The 17265-nt window shown below is 38.7% G+C and overlaps 1 protein-coding gene and 1 long non-coding RNA gene across 3 annotated transcripts; one reads left to right on the plus strand and one right to left on the minus strand.

The window, feature by feature from the left end:
* The first annotated feature begins 2339 nt into the window (after positions 1-2339).
* On the plus strand, positions 2340-3322 carry LOC149184943 (membrane protein PM19L-like). The gene is made up of 2 exons (XM_089419021.1): positions 2340-2870; positions 2977-3322. Exons 1-2 carry the CDS (start codon positions 2744-2746, stop codon positions 3207-3209), a joined length of 360 nt encoding a protein of 119 aa, XP_089275147.1. The 5' UTR covers positions 2340-2743; the 3' UTR covers positions 3210-3322.
* Positions 3323-5406: 2084 nt separating this feature from the next.
* Positions 5407-6057, minus strand: LOC149184944 (uncharacterized). 2 transcript variants are annotated; one of them, XR_016257811.1, is made up of 2 exons: positions 5823-6057; positions 5407-5730 (listed from the first exon to the last, which is right to left on the minus strand). It is a non-coding gene; the product is annotated as an uncharacterized LOC149184944 (long non-coding RNA). The 2 variants fall into 2 exon arrangements; XR_016257812.1 differs by having other exon boundaries at positions 5407-5733.
* Positions 6058-17265: the final 11208 nt, after the last annotated feature.

Below are 17265 nucleotides of genomic sequence, written 5' to 3' on the forward strand. Positions count from 1 at the left end.
AAAACACAAACAGGAATCAAGCTATATCACAAGCACGAGAAACTGCCTCAATAAAATAAATTTCTAGAGTACAGTTGGAAAGAAATATTAGTTTGAACATCTATAAGTAATCCAAAACTTCAAAACAGAATTTACATAAAATGGCTAAGCTGTGGTTATATGTGTTTAATATACTACAAGGATTACTCCATATCCTTTGATTTATTTTATACTGTTTCCACAAGCTGAAACCCCCACCCCAAGCATTCCTATTAGGCCTGCCTCACAGCAATTTCAAGAAATAGTATATATACAAACAATTTGGTATATGCAACTCTTGAATTCAAAATCTATCAGTCTCGTCTTCGTCCAGGTTGAAGAGGGATCTTCTAGGTGAAGACCGATTTTCTTTCTCATATACATCTCTCCGTGACGTATTTCCTAATGCTCTCCAGCCCCCTATGACCACTGCTTGTTTACTGGGGTAGACGTATCTGGGGTTCAAATATATCAGCAAGACACGGGGAGCGCCATCCAATCAGGGATCCTCAGCTTGCACTCATAAGTATATTGAACTATTAACATGTTTCATGTATATTGGCTGACTGCAACTATTTACAGAGAATTCAGGCAACCATACAACTGCAATAATTAGTTGAAACAGAGAATGCTAGTGCTTTAGAAGGTCCCATATCATATATCTTACATTATAGACCTACAATGTTAAGAACACTGTAAATGTGATCTCAAACCAGTATGTGACGAACATTTTCTGAACTGAAGCTGAGGACAGAAAACAATCCTTGGCAGAATTGAGTTCCTTTGAGGTAGAAACGTTTTATTGCTAACTTGCTCGGGACTAATGATGCGGAGTGAAGAGTTCCACACTGTTGACCAAGGCCCCATTCCCATGGACATTTCTTGGAACTTAAGGTAGCCACAGGGGCACATGAGGCAGGGGTCAAATTTGTAGCACCAGGAGATGAGAACAACCTGACCTTGTTTCAGGCCGAAACCCCCACCCCAAGCATTCCTATTAGGCCTGCCATTTAACAGTCAGCTCACAGCAATTTCAAGAAATAGTATATATACAAACAATTTGGTATATGAAACTCTTGAATTCAAAATCTATCAGTCTTGTCTTCGTCAAGACCGATTTTCTTTCTCATATACATCTCTCCATGAGGTATTCTCCACGACGTATTTCCTAATGCTCTCCAGCCCCCTGTAACCACTGTTTGTTTACTGGGGGTACACCTATATCAGCTTTGTGCACAATCGTACCTTGTATCCTAACGGTCACAGGATTAATATGGCCTTCTTACAAAGCCTTTGTTTATGTTATAAAGTAGACATAACATTACTCACATTATTTTCTTGGATGTTTCCATGACAGGTGTGCTCTGATCTACTGCTGTTTAGTGTTGCAACTGGCCTACAGGGTCTTGGATATGACCTCGAAGTATGGTTTCACCTAGAGGTACCAGGCAAGCTCCGTTCTGTTATAGATGTTGTTTATTGAAAGAGCAGAAAGTAGCCACATAACATAAAATGATGTCGATATGAAACAATATTAAACATGTATATTCTCTGATTATTGTTGTATTTAGCAGTACAAAGATAAAGTAAGTCCTCAAGTCTTAACACTATTCTGTTATATCTTGTTTGACTATGGTAAGAACTATAAACAGTGGTTTTGTAGTACATGGAAAAGATTGGTCATTAAGAAATTTTGTAAAATGAACAGTTATTGTGACTTGCACCTGTCTTCATTTGGGCACAATCAGAACCAATAAAGTAATAAGTTATTTTCTCAAATTTCATTTACAGCTTTATTAGGAGCAGAGCCACTTCGGGATCAATAGCCACCCTCAGCGTGGTAATAGGCAGATACAAAGGGAGCTAGCGCACTAGGAACAGAGGCGGAGGCGTCTCCAACTAGACTTAACGACATACCTATTCGCATATTAAAACTAATAGCATGAACCTTTGGAGATTGAAAACAATTCACTAATCATTTCTTCTTAAACAAAGAATGTGATGGTGTCTAATTCTCAATATAAATATGTGTGAGGTTGGATCTCATATGATTGGATACAAGAGCCTCGGAACTCACAATTGCCATTAAATTCAACACTGCGAAAATTCCATGTTGTGACTCTGAAATTCACTTTATTTTATGTGCATTCTTTAAATTATTACCCCTAACACTCTATCGAGAAACTAAATTCTTATATATACATGCGCAGAACCCCACAAACAAGTCATTACCTTATGTTGGGTATAATTAACGAAAGTTGTTGCAGAAAGAATAATTAAAGAAAGTTGTTCGTATCAGATGATACAAATGGCACTGAAATTCTTAGGGAAAGAAATACAACCAATACAATAAAAATATTCTTACGAACAAAAAGGAATCCTATGAAAGTCGAAATGCAAAATGCCATAATATATTGATAAAGCTGGAGAGTTGCTCTAACAATATCCAACTAACTATGTTCCAACCTGGATTCATGGACAAGATGGGGATGCAAAAGCTTTCAAGGTGATATCACCTTGCCTTGTAAGGCAAGGCATTGAGAGTTGGATAAACAGACCTATTTGATTGAACTACCACTCCTACTATTTCCCATTTGTGGGGTACTCTGTCTCTATCCCCCTTGGCACTTTCCTTTGAGGGTCGCTTGTTTACTTTCCATCCATTCATAAATACATCAGTTTGGTCAGTACTAATAATTTGCAGAGCAGGGCTAGTATTATTATAATGGCATGTGGACTAGTGAAATCTCTGGTGGGTTTTCTCTTGCTGTGGAACTTCTGCATGTATGTGGGTGTAGGTGTTATTGCAGGATGGGCTCTCAACAAAGCCCTCGACCACACTTATTCTACTGGTAGCTATTAATGTCTAACCCCAAAATACATATTATTGTTCTAGGCATAATTTGTTTTTGTGCTGTTGAGAGTTTTGCTGATTGATTGTCTGATGAAAATTTGCAGGTCCCGGAACAGCTCTTCCTATTGGATTTTCTCCAGTTTATTTTCCAATGGAGAATGAAGCCACAGCATTCATGGTTATTTTTGCTCTGATAGCTGCCGTAGTAGGAGCTGCTTCAAGCCTTTCGGGGCTCCATCACCTCTGGGTTTGGACTGCCCACAGTTTGGCTCCTAGTGTCACGCTACTCACTACTCGCTATGGGGTATGTATATATAATAACTACAAAGCTACATAACTTGTGATAACATTATATAATATCTGAGTCGTCTATGAAGTGAAATGGAAGACGATATAATTATTTTTCAACACAAACTGCAGGTTGGCATGCAAGGAGATCCAAACCCACCCTCAGCGTGATAATAGGCAGATACAAAGGGAGCTAGGGCACTAGGAACAGAGGCGGATGACACCACCCTAATAACTTTGATGCTGATTGCTAGAGCTGATATTCTACTTTCATTGTTGAAACCGCAGTGTTTTACTTTGAAACCATGCAATCAACTGGAAGGCATTAAGAACAATATGTTGCATTAAGTTCAAGGTGAGAGTTTCTGTAACACCCCGATAGCAGTCAAACTATTTTGATTTATTATTGGTTGGTAAACATGACTCTGAAAAGTCCAACAATATTTTAGATGGACAATTAATGATAATAATATTATTTTTCTTTCATGAAAATTCAGAATTCAAGGGGGAGTCGAGAAACAATTCAACTCCTAGAATTCAAGAGGGGAGACGGGAGATGAATTCCAACTGTCAGAGAGTTAGAAATAGTTAAAATATGGTTATAGCTTTCATCCCTGGAGAAAAAGGGATCTCAGTGGGAAGAAAGGGTTCCAGCTTTAGTTTGAGTTTTGGAAAAAGAAAAAGAACAAAGGTTCAAGTGGATAACCCCATTACGAGGAGGAAATCAGAGGCTCGAGGACTGGACTGTAGTCCTGAGGTCTGTTACCTGATTTCAAAATTTAAGAGAATTGTAGGCTGTTGTCTGGAGTGGAAGCTTGGGGGAAGAAGAGAGCGTCATTGCCCTTCTTACTATTGGGTGGAGAAGGGCACCCTATTGAATTCATGGAATTATCTTATAACATATAAGCATTGGACTAGAATATGTAAACTTTGTGCATAGATGTTTTATTCTTACAGTTGGGTGGAGAAGGCCACCCTATTGAATTCATGGAATTATCTTATAACATATAAGCATTGGACTAGAATATGTAAACTTTGTGCATAGATGTTTTATGTGGAATGTATTGCTACAGAATATATTACAGTGGTTTGATTTTACATTCTGTTAAAAAGGAAATCGAAATAGATGCTTCCAAATTGGGACAACTTAGGTAAATTATATTCTAGATTGGTAATAAAAGAATTAAAAAACCAATTTTGTATTTGGTGGGTCAAAACCGGAAAGAAAAATTGGAAAAGAACCAGTTGTACGGGTTGAACTAGAACATGAAATGGAAACTGAATAACCTAGTATTGTTTTCTTTCCATTAATAAAGTTGAAAGTGAATGCCATAGAGAAGACTAACATATTTCTTTCAGAATAGAATAGGAGAATAGGAAATTTCTTCAGAAGAAGGTCTAGACTGCTATATATCAGCGCTTGAGACCTAGGGTCTAAAATGTAGAGATACATAGGAATAATTGTTTTCTAAATTAATAGACATCCGTAAGAATATGAATCATTAAGGAAAAACTAAATGATTCAAAATGACTAGCGAGAGGAGGCGTTTAACAACCTAATTATAAGTCGCAAGGTTAGGACTGGGTTGCCTTTGATATAAGAAACCCTGTCCCAGTCCTCAAAGAAATCCTTACTAGGTATTCGAAAAACCAAAGAAAGAATAACATTAATGATGAAGGGAATTTATTATAATTTAATATTTGAATAGAAAGCAAGAACTATAAACCTTTCCTGAAACGTTTATGAAAAGAGGTGAAATTATGTAAATAGAAAGAAAAGTATAGTATTATCTTCCACATGCATGCAAAAGTCTATAACAAAGAACACTTCTAGGTTAACTATAAAACCAGTAAATGGAATTACAGCGCATGCAACCACAGTCATAAATCTGCATGGCTTACTCCTTTTAGCACAATAGAGAAATAAAAAGTTGAGGAGGAAATGCTCCATAAACCGCTGCCCTGTACTTATGTATTCGTACCGCTATTGAACCACTTGAAAATGGAAAACCAATACGGTTATCGTAACCGAATAAATCACAGAAAGAAACTAGAAACCCCTTTACTAGTGAGGATAATTTAAACATGATCAAAATATGTAAGAAATTATAAACCCTTTACTGGCGAAGGATAATTTAAAAATTATCAAAATCCATAAGAAATTATAAACCCTTTACAGGCAAAGGATAATTTAAGCATGCATTGTCAAAATTATGTAAGAATTATAAATCCTTTACAGACGAAAATAATTTAAATATTATGTAAATTATATTCATGTTTTCAAAATAAGAAACCCTCATCTAAAACCCCTAACCACCAATTGTAACAGGCGAACAGGAGAAAGCACCTGGAGAAATCAAGGATATCAAGGAGAACCGTCGGTTGACCTCGGAGGTCAGTAGGCATAACTTGCAAAAAAGTGGAACCCATAAGAAAATATGGAGAAGCAAGCTCATTGAAGCGAGTTTCATTGATTAGAAGAAAATAAAACAAGAAATTACTAGCAGTATGGGGCCAGCTCCTCAAAAACGAGCAGCAACGAGAACTCCTTCGCCACGGGGTAGTTTGGCCTGCTATAGAACAGTGGCATTGTCTTAACTTAAAAAACAAACCCGAAGAAATACAATGCAAAAAAATTGTTAAGCGAGTAGTGGCAAGTTACCTGAGTAGGTTGGTCGTCGACGAAACACCTTCAAACCTCAACAAATTTCGAAGACTGCACAGTGCAACTATGGTTCGATGGTGACACAAAATTCACCAAAAATTAATCAAATGTAGAAGATAAGGCCTCTCTATGCAGCAAAAGCGGAGTGCCGCCATGGAATTGCAAAGCACAATGCATAGAGCCTAGACAGGCAAATTATACGTGAATATTGTGAAAGAATAACGCATACCAGAACACCAATTGAAGTGGAAAGGCTGTCAAATTGCACTCTGCTCCTCGAACTTACTCCGGTGAAAGCATTTCTAGACCACCAAACATCTGGCACACTTCAACCGTATGCAAACATCTGGCACTTGCAGGATGCAGTGCACTGCATGCCGGACACGGAGAACAGGTACCAAAAACTTAGGACAAACTAAGTTGTGCTTTCCATAAAATGTTCAGCTCGGCAAACTTTGGATATCTTACTTTTACCCGAACATGAGCTTCTTGAAAGCTGCGAAGCCCGCAATAAGACCCTCAACTTTGTTGTCCAATCAGAAATTACGTAATAAATTTTATATTATTTTCTAATATGAAAACTTTGGTTAAAGTTGTGATGCACATCAATTTTTTTTGGTCAAACAGAGGATTAATATGCCGTCAATGCTCAATCGATCGCTATTAGTCCAAGGCAGGGACTAATAAGGAGATGGATATTTATTTATTGGTTTAACATATGATGTGAGGTATTAAAAAATGTAGTTGACAATAAATAAAGGAGAAGGATATTTATTTTATTTATTTTAAATCTGTTAAATCAATAGATTTTAATATATTTTCAAAATCGTGATTAAATAACACATGTTGTATCGATGACAAATAAATGATCCTTCATCAAATTACACTCAAAAATAAGTTTTCAATGGCTAATTGATCAACAATATTCTTTGGAAAATAACTCAGTGAAATTCGAATTGAAACGGGTTACGGAGAGAAATGCCGGTGGAAGGAATGGAAGCGGCCGTAAATAATAACATAAATATTTAGTTAATTTCACATATTTCATTGAAAAGAAATTTTCACCTACAAGATTTAACCATGAGTGCTGAAAGTAGTAGTTGCACACCACATGTAAAAGCCAAGCCGGACGTTGGTATGAGAAGATACTGCTCCGCGCTCGTACAAAATTAGCATTAGACTTCACAATCAAATTTATTAAAGCTATATTTAAAATCTTTGGGTTTCTTTTGTGAATACCTTAGCATCGGGTTGCAAGAGACGGAGTGATAACATTATAGGCCATGAGAAAGGCGAGAACCTGCATTCGGTGGATGGAAAAACCTCGCAGATTCTAAGCAGTAATCAAAATTATGGTGGCCATATCCCCACATTCTTATAAACTCAGAATGAGGCGAAAACAATTCAATTTGGCATGGAAAGGCGAAGGATTCAATGAGGCACATAATGCAGCAGCAAAATCAAAGCAACATCTAAGCGTAAGAATTTGATTTATTTACTATATTTGACATTCTTTGTTTGATTTTTTTAACTATATTTGGCATCTTTTTAATTGATTTTAATAGTGAATTAACTTTACAACTTACAAAATATGTTTTTAGATAGACTACAATATAGATTTAACATCGTGCATATATTAATATTAATATTAATGTAAATATAGTATTATCAAAACATAGTAGTAATTATATTGTATTATACTATATTAATATTAGTATTATTTTATACTTAGACATTTAGCATAATAATTGAACTATTTTGTTAGTCAAAGCCTTTTTATTTCAACTTCATTGGCTGATATTTTTTTAAATATAATTGGGTAGGAAAGATTAACTTTGGGCCGAATATACTCAAAATATGTTTTGCCTTATTCTCGTATCGACGACTCTGCTGCAAGGGAGGATGGAGCGATGCCAAAAAAAATATTTAATGTTAATATTTTAGATAAAATTGGGTTGGATGTGAAATAGTCATCGGTCTTACGAAAGATTTTTTTAATTGATACGTCGTTTGGTAATGTGTTTGTGATTGATTAGTGCACTCCTCCTCCAACCGACACATTGATTAACGCCCACTTCCTCTAGTGAATAGATCACCCTCTTCTCGTATATCGTTGAGGACAACCGTTTTGTGTCTCAACGGTTTCATCCATCTCTCGTCTATATGGTTTGACCCATTAGGATTTTTAATGCGCTAATATGAAAACCCTGTGACTCTTTGTCTGTCTCTCTGCTTGGAACACCCAAGGCATCACCAATTCAATCCCCGATAGTGCCATCACCCACTTCTCCTCCTACTACAACTACTCCAACTTTCTCTTCTCCTATGGATTTTCCATTTAAAGGCCCTATCATCACTTCGCTACCAGTTTGGAGACGATGGCTATGTTTTGAGCCGCCTTGCTTGGAGGAGCCACTTTCCTCCTTTAAGTTACATCATATGCTATCTTTCTCTTTATATTAAATCAGATGATTGTTTCTCTATTTCATATGATTTTCTGTGATTCCACTTATGGCTTGGCTTGAAAGAGTGCAGAGACACTATATTCATTTTACATTATTTATTGTATGCCTCTTGCATTGTTATATATATTATATTATAATTTTCTTACATGGCATGACATGCGATGATGTTATTCATGGGGATGCCCTACTGGACACAACATCAATGACCAGCTCATGACATGGAATCAAAGAAAAATTACCTTGCAAATTTGTTGAATAGTGTTAGACCACAAGGTAGCTCCTCAAATGAATTTTTGTGTTTATTCATTAAGATTGCTCATGGATATATAAAAGGAGGGAGAGACTCTTGGGCCTCACCTCCTAGTGTCTCCTCATATTCCTATTCTCCATTATTTATTATTTACATTATTTACATATATTCACCCAATCCCAGTTATTAGGTGTCAACATTCCCCAACTTAATCTGAAGGGATGTTGGTGAGTCCAAGCATCATTTTGAACCTTTGAAACTTTTCTCTTCCAGACGCTTTGGTGAGTATGTCTGCAATCCGCTCATTACTGGAACAATGGAAGAGATCGATTTTCTTGGCCTCAACATGATGTCAAATCAGATCATATTTTGTATTAATGTGCTTCCTTCGATCATGAAACTTTTGGGTTCTTGGCAAACTTTATTATAGAGGTGTTGTCAATCATGAATGGATTTGAATGCACTTGTTTCACCTGCAAATATTCCAGAATTTTTGTGAGCCACAAAATTTCCTTTGTTGCCTCAACTATTGCCACATATTCTTCCTTTGTTGAATTTCTTGTTCTTGTTTTTCAAACCTCATTAGGATGAACACTTTCAAGTCTCTTCGTCGGCCATTTTGGAAGATCTTTTTGAGATGGCCCAGGTTGCTTAGTTGATTGAGTTGGGACTGAATGAAGATTGAGTCTCCCAATTCTACCAATCACATCACTCAAAGTATCATCAGTGGTTTGAGCTTCATGTGTGGGAAAGAGTGCTTCAAAAGAAGATTCCACATATTGATCTAGTATAGGAATCCCTCCTTCAAGATGTGGAATATGATTATCAAATTCTTGAAACAACTTTTCATGTCTGAATCTATCCAAGTAATCGAGATGCTGCTCAACAACATTGTCAGCTTTGGAAGATTTAAGAAAGATTACATCTCTAGATACAACAAACTTCTTATTAAATTCATTAAAGAGACGGTACTACATTGGAGGTATTTGAATACCCTAATAAGATACACTTATGAATCCTTGTACCAAGTTTGTTTCGTTGTTCCTTTGGTATTAAGGCATAGCAGGTGGAACCAAAGACCCTAATATGCTTTACTGAAGGAATGTGTCCATACCACATTTCATAAGGAGTCTTGGTTCTAATAACATTAGATGGAAATCTATTCTTTACATACACAACACATAGAACTTCATTAGCCCAAAACATCCATATTACATTCTTGAAAAACATCATGGAACATACCATATTTAAGATTGTCGTGTTCATTCTTTCAACTACTCCATTATGTTGGGGATTATAAGGCACAATTGTTTGATTTTTTATCCCATGGTGGCGAAGACATTTTTCAAATTCATTTAAAGTGTATTATTTTCCATTATAAGTGTGAATAGAGCCAATATGAGATTGTGCATCATTTTCAATCCATGTATGAAATTTCTTGAATGTTTGAAAAGTATCATATTTGTTCTTCAATAAATAAACCTGACACATTCTCGTGTAGTCATCAATAAATGACATCATATATTTATTTCCATTTGCAGAAGGAACTGACATTGGACCACATAAATCTAAATGAATGAGTTCAATTTTTCTATGTGCTCTCGAATCTGAATCATGAAAAGATCATTTTCTATGCTTTCTTAGAATACAAGCATCACATTGCTTAAGTTTCCTAGGAATTGTAAGCAAATCAATAACACCATTTTTCTTCAATAAGTGAAGGTTGTCATAGTTCAAGTGCCCAAATCTAGCATGCCATAAAAGACTTGATGGAAATGTACCTTCATCATGATGAGAACTGTATGTAACTTCAGAAGTCTTTCTTCTTATATCCACATCATGACAAGTGAGTGACTTGATGCTTTTTTGACCTTAACCTTGCCATCAAACATATGAATGTAGTGTCCGTGATGGAAGATGTGGACTAAGGACAACAAGTTTCTCCTCAACTCCGAGAGATATAAAACATCATGTAGAAGAAAGTATGGAAGACCACGCAGTTGGAGCCTGTGGCAAGCCCTTGTGGCTTGAGTTGTGATTTGTCTGCAAAGTATACTACTCCATCAACATTTCCAATAAATTCTTCAAAAAAATCTCTTCTAAAATTCATGTGGCAAGTTGCCCCTGAATCAAGCAACCAATCATTTTTCCAAGAAGCAAGTAAAGCATTGAACAAGTCTTCAGTTAGTCCAATGTTACAATGTGCCACAACATAGTGACCAGATTCAGGTGCTTTTTACCATTTTCTTTGTCATTGGTTTTACCTTTGGATTGATTTCTTTCCTGCTCAATTATGTCCCAAGGAAACTTACATGTAGATTCACAGTGTCCATCTTTATTGCAACGTATGCAATGAATATTAGACTTTTCTCCTTCAGAGTGTATGCTCCGCCTACCTCTGAAATTTCTTCTGCCTCTTCCTCTTCGACCACTTCTTCCTATAGGAGAATCTTGAGCATGATTATTCTCTCTATGTGCAAGACGCACAACTTCTTCAGAAGACTGGGGAGCTATATTCTTCCCAAAATCTTTTTCTCTATCAGAAAACTTCTTCATAAGGGAGTCAAAGGTAATCTCTTTGAGGTTTCCACTTTCTTGCAATGACTCAAGATAGTTTGAGTGAGTGGGAGATAGTGCCTTGAAAAAATCTACTAGAGGAATGTCTAATTGAACATCAATGGTTTTGATATCATGCATAATAGATATTACTTCTTATGCTAATTCAAGAGGATCATCATTTTTCAATTCAAGACTGAACAATTTAATCATCAATTGGATAACTTCAAGTTCAAAGTGTGAGTCATAGAGTTCCTTACACTTCTCTAAGGCTTCAAAAGAATTTGAAAATGGTGAAATATGATGACTCACCTCTTCATTTACAGATGATGCAATAAAGGCATAGGGCTTACTATTCTTGTTTTCCCAAATTATAATCTCCTTATTTAAGGTGGGCTTTATTGGTTCATTATTTCCATCTCCTACACAAAATCATTTCCACAACTCATTGAAAATAAAGTAACTGCTCTAGATAAAAAATACTCATAGCAGAGATCAATGGATGCATTTAAACATTGTACGGCAAAAATAAATTGCACTTCTTGTGGTAATTTGTTGTAAAACACACTCTAATATAAAGGATAAAGGTATGATTTGAGGAAGGTGTTATGTAGGGGAGGGAGTATTTGGCAGAGGTATTATTAGGGGGAGGTATGGCTAGCGTTACATATGGCGGAGTAATACACGACAGAGCGTGGAGGTAATGCGGAGGGGCCGCGTTATATACCATTCGAAAACTGTGTATCTGTTATAACCGAGAGCGCTATGTGGGCTGGTATGGTATGGCGGGTCGTGTGGCAAGAAGATGTAATATACGGAGGACTGTATGACTTGGTGGAGTGTATGACTGGGTGGGTCATACAGTAATACAGAGGAGAGGTAATGAACCAACCAGGGTAGTTTGGTGAGTCGAGAATATGTTATATGAGAAACACATCTATATAAAATCGGGAGGGAGAAATGATACCACCGTGACAGAGGGAGGAGGGTTCGGGCCTCAGGAGGAAACGCTATGCAGTGTTGAGGGGAGAGCATCGTTGTAGTGTGGGAGAGAAGTGTGTAATATGATACACAACATTCAACATGGAGAAACCACTGGTATGGAGAAACCGGTCAACGTTATATAATAAGAGCCACAACACAAAAATAGTCGATGGAAAATCTAAGGTCTCACTATTGTTGAAATCCGTATTGCATTCATATCATCATCATGGAAAATCTAAGGTCTCACTACCCATTTTCAAGAAAATGTTGGAAGTTATTTAATGGTAAATAACATGATGTGTTAGGTTGAAGTTAAAATACATATAGTTATTTTTTGCAATTTCTTTTGGACTCAATATTTATTCGGGAAAAAAATACAGGTTCGGAAAAAATTAGGTTCAGAAAAAATTAGTGAGATTAATGATGAAGACCGCCACCTTTTCTTAACGAAAGAAAAGTGATAAATCCCTTTACAATGGCGTGACAAAAGAAAGGGGATATGATTGTACTTTGTATGTCTCCATTGATTATGAAACGACAAAGTTTGACTTAGAACGACCATTTATAACAATACTTTAGATTTCCTTTTTCAATTGATTGGTTTTAAAGTTCGGTTTTCTTTTCAAAGCGTGCTGCGTCCAATACTTTTTCAAGAGTAAGGGAAAAAACATATGGGCTCCCACCAAAAGTTTGATTGAAGGCATTCCAGATGAAATTTGTTTATTTTTTAATCCAAAAATGCATGTTTACGGTGTCGTTGGTCAATTAAATTCATCATTAAAATTTATGTTTATATTAAAATTATATTTAGAGTAATAAACAATGGTCACGATCTCTAAAGTGAGCCATTGAATAGGTAGAAGATTATGTCCCTTACAAAATTTTCCATTTTCCGGTGCGCTTTACGGCTTTGAATTGCTTGTAAGTTAATATATTTCCTCAAATTCCTTTCAATTGGGCTTCTTGGTAAGAGCCCTCCTTTCGCTAAGCAAATAAGCTACATCATTTAGTTATATTTTATGTTATTATTTTTTAATTACTATTTGTTTAGACAACGCGTCATTCATGTTCTACATAAAATATATTTGGCTGGTGTTATCTAAATTAATACATAAAATTTAATTATTAATATTTTAATTTACATTTTATAAACAAATGTAAAATGAAATGATTTATGCCCCAGAATTTCTCATAAAAATATAAAACTATAAAACTATTAATATATTAATGTAAAAATATAAATGTGACTGATATAGCCAAAAACTTTATTTGTATTTACTATTGATAAATATATAACAATAATAATAATGATAAAAAAAAATATTGTAATATAAATATTATTATTATCTTTTTTTTCTCGGTAAAAAGGCTAATCTATTAAATATGTACAGAGTTCAAAATTACAACAGGTGAAACCAGTAAGCTCTTGCCCTCACAGGGGCATCAGACAGAGACAGAAACTAAGACTGATAAAAACCAAGACATAGTTCCCCACAGCAAGCCCGCGCAGGGGTTGTAAACTGAAATACCAAGACTGCCCATAGACGAAGGCCCTCGCAGGGGCCTTAGACAAAAAGATGCCGACCAAATCCTCCCGCGCAGGGGAGACAATTCCTGCTTTCGTTAATAACACAAAATACCCAACAGCTATAACACCCCAGAAAACACTAACTGAACAGATAACAAAACAGAAAACGATAACTGGACCTTGAGCGACCTGGAGAAGCATGAGCACTGGCGCCGTCATTCGTTCGGTTCGTCCAGTTGCTCTTCCACAATTGGGCACCGCCCATAGTAGTCCGGCTCAGCGTCAGTAGGAGAGGTCGCTGCCTCTTCCCCAATTTCCATGCTTGGAGCATTCTGGGTATGCTTGGCTTTTTCCTTGTCAGTACCCCGGCCCTTTGCTTCCTGCTCCGTCTCAGCTGTCGGAGCCTGCTATGCTTCCCCTGGGTAGTCTTGCATCCCTTGCTCCCGAGCATCTATGGGGTCATCAACCTCTGGAGGATTCTCAATGAACAGAATGGAAACATGCGCGCTGATGCGTGGGTTTATTATTGAGCTGGTGAAATTGAAGATGGTAGAACCAAAAGCTGGCAATGTGGCCAAGCCTGAAGCCCCAGCATCCATGTGTTGACCTGAGTGTAGGGGGGTGGCTCCGATGGAGCTTGCAAGATTGCAGTGGCAACAATGCCCAACACTATCCCTTTCAGGTCTGCGCGAGCCCCCACCTCTGGATGAACCTCGGCGGCTTAGCATCCGTTGTCGGGGTCTCACCATAGTGGGATGAGACTTCTAGCAAACAACCAAGTGAACCAGACTATCAACTGCAAGAGCCAGCCACGTGATGGACCCGTCCGTCTGAGCAGGGACTGCTTCATCGACAAAGAGGCCGACCGAATGCATCACAACCAACATTCCTTGCTCCAGCCCAGTTTTATTCTCCTCATCCTCACCTACCCTGCTCGGGAACTCCTCCTCCATTACTGCTGCCTTGCTCTGGATCGAGTGCACTCTCCGGGCATTAACTGCCCCAGGTCCCTTCACCTTTAACCTTCTCCGTCCTATCTAGCTTCGCACTTGGGATGCCACGTGATGGCTGAGGGGCGGCATGTGGCCAGCCCCCGACTCCCATCCCATCGCCTTAATCACCCGCATCCGTGGGAGTTTCCTCCTTTTGAACCAGTCGAGAGCATTCTTGGGCTTCCTCATGCGGTAATATAGCATTCAGTTGTCCTGTGATTAGAGAGTGATTACTCCCCACTCCCACATTGGCCATGAAGTCCGCTATCTTGTTGCCCTCCCTCTTTGTATGGGTGAAGGTGATAGCTCTATTGCTGTGAAGCTTCTGTTCTATTGCCTCCAGTCGTGCTTCTAACCTCCAGCTGGTGGCTATTTTTTTGGCCTGAGATCCATTTAGGATTTTTTTGGCCATATTGATGAGGATTTGGGAGTCTCCTTCGACCTCCAGAGGGTGGAGGTTGAGCTCCCCAGCAAGTTGGAGACCCTGCCATAACCCTTCCAATTCAGCTGAGTTGTTGGTGTCCCAACTAATATTTCCATAGTAGAGTGCCATGGGAGCCCCTTCATGATTCTTGATTATTCCACCAAAGCCTACTGACCCAAGATTCCCCTTAGAGGCTCCATCAAAGTTGAGTTTGAAAGTGTGCTTTGGCGGAGGCTTCCATTCGACTTGTTTTTCAGTGCTGGCTGCAGGGGGGTTCTGCTGGTACATGATTTTGGTACATCTGATCTGCCAATTGTCCATGATAGCTTTCTCGTTGGCTAGGGAAGGCCAATCCTCCTCCTTCCAGGGTCTTAGCATCAGAGTTTCTTGGATATTTTTGCAAAGCCTATGCCAAATATTGTCCATTGAAGAGCGTTGGTTTTTGAAAATGCGTTTGTTTCGCTCCTTCCATATACTCCATAGGATTAGCCCAGGAATCAATCGCCAAAGATGATTGAGGATGTTGCTCTTATACGGGTCCTTTTGCCACTGTCGTATGGAATTCGTAATTTCATCTTCAAGCCTGCATCTTCTTTGACATCGAAAGCTTGCTTTCTCCCATAGCTGGTTGGCGAGGGGGCAAGAGTCCAACAAGTGTTGGAGCGTTTCTTCATGGGCACAGCAGTTGAAGCAGATGGAGGGTCCATGGAAATTTCTTCTTCGAAGCTTGTCCCATGTGAGGATTCTCTGATGCCCTACCAACCAAAGAAAGTGACAGATCTTAGGCCAAGAGCCAGAGTTCCATATTTGGCCCCAGATCGGATCCTGAGGAGCAGAGTCTTTGCAGATTATTTTGTATGCTTCAGACGTAGTGAACGCTCCTTTTGGTAGATAGCCCCACCTTAGGATATCTTCCCTTTCGTCATACCTGATTTTCCTTTTGCTGAGCTCCGTTTCCAAAGCTGTGGATGTCTGGCGATTATCATTTGTGAGGATTTGGTTGCCTGGTTTCCAGGTTCGGTAGCCTTTCTCCACTTCCTGGGTCCAAAATTGCCTAATTTTGTCTTGCTGTGTTTCCTCCTCCATGTTGTGTAGGGGCTGGTTCAGAGCATTACTGAGGGTGGGCATTTGATTCCATGCGTCCGTCCAGAATCTAGCATTATTGCCATTTCTTACCTCCCAGAAACTGTGCTGCTGGATCATCTTATAATGTTCCTTGGCAGCATTCCATATTAACTAACCTTTGTTGCTGGGCTCCAATCTAATAAGCTCTTCCCGGGGTCGCTGGTTGGCATATTTTGCTGTCCATAAAGTGACCCATGGCTTGCCTGCATTAGTGAGCCACTGCCACCAGATCTTGGCTCCCATGATGGTGTTGCTATGCTCCGGATCCCTTAGACCAATTCCTCCCTTTTCCTTTGGCTTGCATACTGTGCTCCATTTTACCAGAGCCCATTTGCGATTGGTTGCATTGCTCCCCCAAAGGAAATCTCTCTGAATTTTCCTTAGTCTTTTTAGGACCCATTTTGGCGCTGCCAGGATGGAGAAAAGGTACAGCGGCATAGCTTGAAGAATGGCTTTAATAAGTACCACCCTGCTGACTAGGTTCAAGGTTCTGTGAGTCCATTGATTGAGACGAGATTCAAGTTTTTCAATTAAATTGCGCCAAGAGGAGTGACTGATGGCGGAGGTAGTGAGGGGAGCCCCAAGATACTTAGAGGGGAGGGTGGCCATGGGGAATCCCAGAATGCGGATTATGGCCGACCTGACTACCGGGGGTGTGTTGAAGAAGAAAATCTGCGACTTGGAGCAGTTGATGCTGGTCCCTGAGGCTTCTGAAAAATCAGTTAGGACTGCTTTGAAAATTGAGGCTTCTTGAACAGATGGGTACCCAAACAGCATCGTGTCATCAACAAATTGTTGATGGGAGGTTGCTGGCAGGTGGTGAATGGAGATACCCTTAAGCTGGTGCGTATGGAGGGCATTCCTAATGTGACGTCCCAGGCCCTCAGCAATCAAAACAAAGAGGAAGGGGGAGAGTGGGTCACCTTGCCTGATACCCCGGGAGGGGGAGAAAGGGTGAGAGGGGATCCCATTAACTAGGATGGAGAAGCTAGTGGAGGAGATTAGGCTCATAACCCATCGAATCCAAGTGGGGCTGAATCCAAAAGCAGATAACATTTGCTGAATATAATTCCAACTAAGTTTGTCGAAAGCCTTGGAAAGATCCTGTTTAAGGAG

The sequence above is a fragment of the Pinus tabuliformis genome, chromosome 3_2 (assembly GCF_031772625.1).
Source record: "Pinus tabuliformis cultivar Carrire ecotype Pingquan chromosome 3_2, CPIR1, whole genome shotgun sequence".
Taxonomy (NCBI): Eukaryota; Viridiplantae; Streptophyta; class Pinopsida; order Pinales; family Pinaceae; genus Pinus; species Pinus tabuliformis.

Coding starts and splice junctions, on each gene's coding strand:
- LOC149184943 (XM_089419021.1), top strand. CDS start 2,744: ATGGCATGTGGACTAGTGAAATCTCTGGTGGGTTTTCTCTTGCTGTGG. Junction 2,871..2,976: donor CGACCACACTTATTCTACTG/GTAGCTATTAAT, acceptor GAAAATTTGCAG/GTCCCGGAACAGCTCTTCCT.